At 35.3% G+C, this 8,455-nt stretch overlaps 2 protein-coding genes and 1 pseudogene across 5 annotated transcripts in view; 2 read left to right on the forward strand and 1 right to left on the reverse strand.

Annotated features, from left to right (window-relative positions):
- The window catches only part of LOC140976949 (glutathione S-transferase L3-like), an 80,981-nt gene that overhangs the window by 27,784 nt on the left and 44,742 nt on the right, over positions 1–8,455 (forward strand). The window lies entirely within an intron of this gene.
- LOC140976944 (DEAD-box ATP-dependent RNA helicase 21-like) lies at positions 34–2,202 on the forward strand (annotated as a pseudogene).
- LOC140976940 (probable protein phosphatase 2C 38) lies at positions 2,400–7,053 on the reverse strand. 4 transcript variants are annotated; one of them, XM_073441385.1, is made up of 5 exons: positions 6,977–7,053; positions 5,715–6,240; positions 4,483–4,865; positions 3,419–3,655; positions 2,400–2,974 (listed from the first exon to the last, which is right to left on the reverse strand). In XM_073441385.1, exons 2-5 carry the CDS (start codon positions 6,040–6,042, stop codon positions 2,759–2,761), a joined length of 1,164 nt encoding a protein of 387 aa, XP_073297486.1. In that variant the 5' UTR covers positions 6,043–6,240; positions 6,977–7,053; the 3' UTR covers positions 2,400–2,758. The 4 variants fall into 4 exon arrangements, with proteins under 4 accessions (XP_073297486.1, XP_073297485.1, XP_073297484.1 ...); XM_073441384.1 differs by having other exon boundaries at positions 6,933–7,047; XM_073441383.1 differs by lacking the exon at positions 6,977–7,053 and adding an exon at positions 6,562–6,912.

The following is an 8,455-nucleotide window of genomic DNA, read 5'->3' on the forward strand; positions in this document are numbered from 1 at the left end:
ATATTTCTTGGACGATCAAGAATTCTGCACACTATGAGGAGTAGGGATGAGAGCAAGTTGGCACCCAAGCTGCTGTGGGCCGTGGAGAGGGCAGGCTACAAGACTTCATCTCCCATTCAGATGGCCGCCATCCTGCTGGGACTGTAACGGACGAGACGTCATTGGAATAGCTGAGACTGGTTCTGGTAAAACTGCTGCATTTGTTCTTCCTATGCTCACCCACATAACTAGACTCCCTCCTATAAGTGAGCAGAATGAGGCTGAAGAGCCTTATGCCATTGTGCTGGTGCCAACTAGAGTCCTTGCTCTGCAGATTGAGGTTGAGGCTGTCAAATTCGCTCCTTGTTTGGGCATAAAGGTTGTTCCTATGGTTGGCGGGCAATCAATCGAAGAACTGGGGTTTAGAGCGCGGCAAGGTTGTGAGCTTGTGATCGGCACACCTGGACGTCTTCTTGATTGCTTGGAGAGGCCGTATGCTGGATTGAATCAGAGTAACTATGTTGTTCTTGATGAGGCTGACCGAATGATTGATATGGGTTTTGAATGCCAAGTTGCTTAGGTGCCATGCCTTCAAGTAACATGAAACCGGAAAATGAGGACGAGGACCTTGATGAGAAAAGGATTTATACGACTGCTTACATGTTCAGTGCAACTATGCCAGCTGGTGTGGAGCGGCTGCTGGCGCGGAAGTACTTGAGAAATCTTCTTGTTGTCAATATCTGCACATCAGGAAAGACTACCGATCTTATTTACTCAGCATGTTTCACGATGAAAGAGAACAATAAATTGTGTAGACCGAAAAAGTTTCTTGATGAGTTAGGGGGATAAGACTGCTATTGTATTTTTTGAACAGGAGGAAGGTTGCTGGCGTGGTTGCTAAAGCTTTGGATGAAGAAGGTTATCGTGTGACCACATTGCACGGTGGAATGTCGCAGGAACAGAGAGAAACGAGTCTTGAAGGTCTTAAGACCAAGAGATACAACGTGTTGGTTGCTAACAACGCAGCAGCACGAGGTATTGATATACCAGAAGTGGCGCACGTCATAAATCATGACATGCCGGACAAAATTGAGGCCTACAGTCATCGTATTGGAAGAACAGGTCGTGCTGGGAGGACCTGTGTGGCTACAACGTTCTTGACTTTGCATGATGCGGTCTAAGGCAAGTGCTTATGCAGAGCAACAGTCATGTCTTCCCGAGCTAGCCAGACACGAGGCATCAAAGTTTAAGCCCGGTTCGATCCCTGAATGGCCACGCAAGCAGAACGACACGGTCTATGTTCATTGATATCATAAACCGCAGACTCTTCAAACATCTCGAACTACATATTTTTTATGATTTTTTAAGGTCATTGTGATCAATGGCTGTTGAGCTAATTCAATGAACAAATAAGGCCAAGATTTAGATTGCGAAAAGTGAAATATTCTTCTGTTTACTGTGCAAAACTCTTTAGCAGTATCATCCCACAGTGCCTAGTATGTCCTCTGCTTCTCCATTTTCACGTTTTCTTTTTCATTATTTTTCAATATTCCTCCGAAATTGCTCTCCCCCTGTGTGAGGACAACTTGTTTCGTTAGAATGCTGTCCGGAGTCCATTTAATTTTTAATTATATAAAATTTAAATAAAATGAACTACAATGTGCCAATATAGAAAATGTAATTCAAAAAATAATTTTCTTTTTCCAAATGCTTGGTATTTAAATAAATCTTTAAAAAGATAGCTTCTGTGACATGGCTATATTTTTTTAAAAAAAATAGAAAAATATGCTAAATTGTGTACATATGTAAAATTATAAATCTGATTTTATGAATTTTTACATCAAACCCTTTCTTAGTAATTGTAATAATTTAAGTAAATTTTTGTATCTTGTCAAAAAATTTTAAAAAAATTATCAATAAAAGCTTAGATCTTAGATAAGGAACAAAGTATTCGTTCCTTTTTCAAGTGGACTTTCAAAAATCATTGCAAAATATCACATGCTATCTACAGAAGAATGTTACTTGTTTTAGCTTATGTATGTGGTTATGGTGCATATACACAAAAACAATTTTAATAGCACTTATTTAAATACTTTTCTTCCTAAACCTTTGATGTGCCCAAATTTCTTTGGAAGAATTACATTACAAAACCAGTCTTTCAAAATTATTTATATTTTACTTCAAAAATATGCAATGTTCGTCCACAATTACAAGTCTCTTCTCACGAATCTTTATCTTGAGACGGGTCAACCCTACTGATATTCACAATAAAAAGTAATACTCTTAGCATAAAAAGTAATACTTTTTCATGGATGACCCAAATAAGAGATCCGTCTCATGAAATACGACCTGTGAGACCGTCTCACACAAGTTTTTGCCTTATATTATTATACACGTAATCCCATTTTGAAACACAGAGGAATCAGTCCAAAAGTTTGGTTTTTTTTTAATAATCGTGGAGTCTTTATTCTTGAAAGATATGGTGTCCGATGCATAATCAAATATTTCACTCAAACACACAAGCCAACTTAAATAAGGCAGCCTAAATTATCTTACAAAAAATTTCAGTATCCTCATTTTATCACTCCATTTAAATTTTTGTTTCATATGCCAGTCAGCTAAAAATTCAAGACAGCACAAACTCGTCGCATCTTCCTGGCATAATCATTAACATTATCAAAATGTGGTGATATCCCACGGAAAGAAAACAAAAACTCACTCTACACATAAAAATCCTCTAGTTCTCAAGAAAATCATTCTGCAAGTTAATAGGTAAGCTTTACCGAGTATTTCCACCGCCTTTTACCGAGAGAATCGGGCCGTGGGAGGAACTGCGACTGATCAAATGAGAGTCTAAGAAGAGAACTATAACCGTGATGTCATCATGAAAATGTCTTCTCACTCCTCGATCAATCTTCTTTAGGTCCGAATATCTCATTTCTCTTTTCTTTGCTGCTTCTTGCAGTGCAGCTTTGACAAGTTTTCGAGCAATACCCTGTAATGTAACATGGAAAGGTCCTCTTTGTAAAAAAAAATATTCAACACGGCTTTCACAAGTTTCACCTCCACTTGAAAAGGTAGGCTAGTGCATGCAGTTAGCCATAAATTTATCAAGTTATGCAAAGATCAAGAAGTGATATTTCTGAGTCCATAAAATAGGATAACTATAACTTAGAGAAAATAAGAGTGAGTTGGGGTCGGAGGTAGCAGAAAACAGGATAATACTAAGATTTGATACAGGAAGAGGGCAGATAGAAAAAAGGATCTCAACTAAGAAAATTATAAAACAAGGCAGGGCAAAAGTTATAATTTAGATATATAATCTATGAAAATTGATATAGATCTGCGAATGAAAATAAATGCTTATTCTCAGACAAAAGGCGACTACCCATATTAAAAACCTAGAAATACGATCGCACAAGTAACATAAATGTCCTACATTGCGTGGAGAACTGTTGACAAGGTCGACTGCCTCTTGATTACTAAGGTGCTCCCATAAACCATCTGAAGCAAAAATAAGAAACTGGTCCTCGGGATAAAGTTTTTGGACAAGTATTGATGGCTCAGCTAAAAGGATCGGCTTCTCAAACGGTTCTGGCAATCTGAACTTTGGTAACAATGGCACTCTATTGAACTCCTGTTTCTTCAAGTAAGCATCGCCTATTGATCTCGAAACCTTGAATCAAATTCCATGTGTATTAGCAATGAAAGCCGAGAGCATTGGTACAAATTTATTTAATTATAAGAGAAAAAATCCAGAGTTTTGGGATACAATTATTTCATTGCAAATAAAATGTTGGATAAATCACTTTCCCGACAATGCATTTTACACAACAGGAGAAAAGGCAGAAAACATGACAATTAAGATTATATATATATAGTTTTGTTATACTGCCTCAATCATTTCCACCTCTGTGCCCATCTCATCATATATTGGATTTGATTGAGCATATCAAAATTGTACATTCCATAGGAAAGTGTCACCTTATTAGTGAATACATATCAAAACTGTATATATATATATATACTTCACTCATCGATACCAGAAAGAATTAGAGGGCTTATCTTAAACTTTAACGAGATCAAAACAATGGTCAGGACTCATCAACCATGAAATATTGAGAAATGTGAAAATGACAGAGCATTTTGATTAATGCCTATACATAAATATCAATATGGTATGACACTCCAAATTTCTGTACTTTTTCAGAATGTCAACTAGGGCGAGAAATATATGAGGCGGAGGGACCAACTGCCCCATCTATTACCTTTCCTGATAAGTGATAATCATGAAGACACAAAAACATAGAAGAGTATGGGTTATCTCCAATGCCAATGTACCAGGCATGTCGATAAAATTACTATGGATTTTTTACATGTATACAGCTAATCATTAACCGCATAGCTAAAACTAAACCAGGATGCTATCTTAAAGCAACAAAAGGAAAGTAAGAACGTAGAACAAAAGAGAACAACATATATTGTGCAACAAAAAAAGGTTACCTGGATAAGACCCTTCACACGCCAAACCCTGTGCTTTAAAACAACGATCTGAGGATCATTGGGATGTAATGCATGTAATTCTTCCCGAACAGATTCAAAACTTGCATTGTGCTCAGTTGATAACTGCATGGCTTTAACCTCATTCTCGACCTTTTCTAGTCTTCCCAACACCACCCTAGAATCCCCAGCATTGGCAACGTATAAGAGACCGCTGCATATAATGCCCACCAAACAACATGATCCCACAGAAGCAATTTGTGGTTTAAATTCCCATTGTTTTTTAACCAAAGAAAGGAATTCTTCTTCTGTTGCCAAATATGCATTTTTTATTACATCGGCCGACATTTCTTGTTTGTCTGCCGCGAGTTCTGCATCATGAAGAGCTGCCAAGTGAGTAAACATATGCATCAGCAGACTTAAAAAATCTCCAAAAGACAACCTTATTTTACCAAATGCTAAGACATTATTATTTTATATCAAAACCTAATATTTGAAACAAATGGCTCGTGAATAAGCAAATAAATCAGATTCGGGGGGTCATTTATGAGTGTGCTACTGATTGCAAAGCATGAGAGGAAGAAATTTTTTTGAGGCAAAAGCACTATAATTTCTATAGACCAGATTCTTTATCTAAAGTTGCATACAAAAGTAAAACAACTAGCTTTATGTAGTGTTTGCAAATGCTTAAAAAAGTGATTTGCAAACACTACTTTAATTTACTAGAACATAAGGTGATCAGTTCCAACTAGTTCAAAACATTATTCTAACCACCAATTGTTCTCGGGAAGAAGGCATCATACTCCATTCTCGTATTAGGAAAGAATCTTCTCAAAATAATTCAAATTACCATAAATCTTTGTCGCATACTTTTCCTTTTCCCTTCCTTCAAAGCTAAACTAAAGATTCTCACTTGTTTTATTTCCTCTGTGTTTTTCCATGAAGACTCCGAGAATAATATACAGTGTGAAAGAGTATATGATAATTATTAAAGCTGACATAAGTGTAGAAAAAGCTGCTTCAATATTCCTTTCTATCGGAAGGAACTAAAAAGAAGCCAAATGACTCTGGAGGAAGAAAAGGCATGCATTCCACTGTGACACACATCTTAACATTAAATACTATCGAATCCACATTAACCATCTCATAATATGTAAATACGCAAATGAAAATATGTAAATAAGTCAGTGGAAACAACACAAGAGTCAAATATCCAGCAAGAACGAGGTGCGTACTCTTTATATTCTCGAAAAGGTGATCGCTAATAAACCGTGAAGCTTCAGGTCCGGCATGTCCATCATAAATCCCGACAAAAGTCCCATGAGGAGCCGACTCAGATAAGCTCATCGGTCCTGATTCGAGCTGGCTGTAATCTTCCAATATGTTATTGGCTTGAATAACTGCCATAGAGAATTCCCCATTAACATGTTGTCCAGAATCCTTATACCACCATAAACCATCCACACGACTGCCAATGTCACCTCCTCCTCTGCTGCTATTTTCGCCCTCGTTCTCAGCCGAAGACCTCCAACATACAAATTTTCTCCATGTCGAGGTCACCATTGCCTTTTTACATGTTATGTTTTGCTAAAACTGTTTCCTATTCACTCAAACGAATTGCAATACCCCCAAACTCAACCTTATTTCGAATTTTCTAAATTCCAACTGCAATTTCGATTCCTTTTCACCTCCAATTTGCAAACCCACATCACAAATTCCAGATTTATGCAGTAGTCACCAAACGATGAATACACCAGCAATCTGTATTACGCATAAAAAAGCAAGAAAATCAATGATTCCTCCAAACCAAAAACAATATTATCACAGATACATTTGATAATACCGTACACCCACAATGTAACGAAACATAATCAATGTCATTGAATAACGCATTGAACATAAAAAGAAACAACAAACCAAAACTCAATACCAAAACCCGCAAAATATCGACACATTCAATCCAAGCTTAAAAAGAAACCGAACAGATCATCAAAATTTAGCACCAAGAACCCATCACAACACAACAATGAATAAGAAATTGACAAGCTCCCCGCGGAGAGAACCAAAACCACAAACTTTTACCTGGGAAAAAAAGTTCAAAGGGTTAGATCAAGAGAGAGAGACACCAAGACAAGAATGAATATAACCCTTTGATGTGAAAAAGAAATAAGAAAAAAAAAGACAGTACACAGAAGAATTCAACAGTCTTATATAACCAACTTTCAATGGGCTTTTCACAGCCGATTTTCTTGTTGGGTTTTTACACCTCAAGAGACTTGTTTGCAAATTTGATTCATTTATAGGAACTCATTCGGAGGGGGGTTAGGGGTTCTGATGTTGACCAACAACAAACCACCATTTCAGGCAAATTTTTCTCATCTCTTCCCCTCTCCTATATATATATATATATACTAAATATGCATTACAAAATGGGAATTTATGGGAATTTTTACTTTATAAAAGGGATAATACAAAAATCATTGCTTTGAACACTCACACTCCGTTCATCTTTCCTATGCAAATCCACGTATCTACCCAACTGTGCTTATCACTACACACGGTTACAGCAATTATCACGCGGAGATGTTTTAATTGTTTTTTAAAAATTCGGTTAATTGCATTTTTTTTATTAATTTGTACTGTTTTCCAATTTTTTTTATAACAAATACTTACATACTTAGTTATATTTTATATTCGAGTTCGAGCTCAGATTTATTAACTTATTTCAAGAACACATAACTTTATAAATATATCGGGTTCGGTTCAATTCAAAATTTAAATTCGAAGTCGATTCTTTATATAAAATAATAACGTGGACTTGATAATAAGTTATATATCTCCAATTATGTTTTCATTTTGGCCAAGTTTCAAACATACAAAAGGATCTTTTCTTGGTCAACTATAGTTACATTGAATGATTATGCAGTAAGTTTTAGACTTGGGATATTATTTTTAACCTTTGATTGGAGTAAGCTTTAATTTTACAACACTAGCTCGAGTTTGAAATTTCGAATTCGAGTTCGGCTTCGAAATTGTTCTGATATCAACTTTGAGCTTCATTATCCAAAAGCTCAAGAAAAAGTTGTAAAAATCAGGTCTTAAATATTTTAGCTTTTTAATAATTATTATAAGTAAGTTAAGTGATTACTTGGGTAGTTGAGTTTCTTATGATAATATTATTATTTATAATTGACAAAAATTTGTGTAAGACGATCTCACTGGTCGTATTTTGTTAGACGGATCTCTTATTTGGGTTATCCATGAAAAAGTATTACTTTTTATGTTAAGAGTATTACTTTTTATTGTGAATATCGGTAAGGTTGACCCGTCTCACAGATAAAAATTCGTGAGACCGTCTCACAAGAGACCTACTCTTTATAATTTCATTCGTAAGCTAACTGACAACATAATATTTTTTTAACACAACTAGGTTGGAAAATTTCTTATTAAGCTCATCGTTCAGATCAATCGTAACATGGTGTTTAAATTATTTTTTTGTTCCCGCACTAATATCTAGATATTAATTTTAAAAAGGAGATTTATGATAATAATGTGAATATATGAAATTATATATGGATTAAAAAAATATGTGAAGCAAAAAGATACGCTAGTATTTTGAGAATGTGTAGCAACGGATTATGCTTAAAAAAATGGTTAAATATATAGATTAGGAGACACGAAGAAAAAAAAAGAGTAGTGTTTGAAAATAAAAGCGAAAAGTTGAGAATCAGAAGTGAATAGTGTTTGATAAATAATTAATTCTAACACCAACTTATTATTAAAATCACTTTTACACAAGTAAAATCGATATCTCACTAACTTATGAATTTCAATTAAATTAAGCAGAAGCTGACACTGAATGTGAGTTTAAAAAACATCAAATTTGCAATCTGAGTTTAAGAAACATACGAAACTGATCTATATATATATGTATTAATCTAGTTGAAATTGATTATGCGAGCAGAGAAGGACGATG

The sequence above is a fragment of the Primulina huaijiensis genome, chromosome 5 (genome assembly GCF_012295235.1).
Source record: "Primulina huaijiensis isolate GDHJ02 chromosome 5, ASM1229523v2, whole genome shotgun sequence".
NCBI classification, from domain to species: domain Eukaryota; kingdom Viridiplantae; phylum Streptophyta; class Magnoliopsida; order Lamiales; family Gesneriaceae; genus Primulina; species Primulina huaijiensis.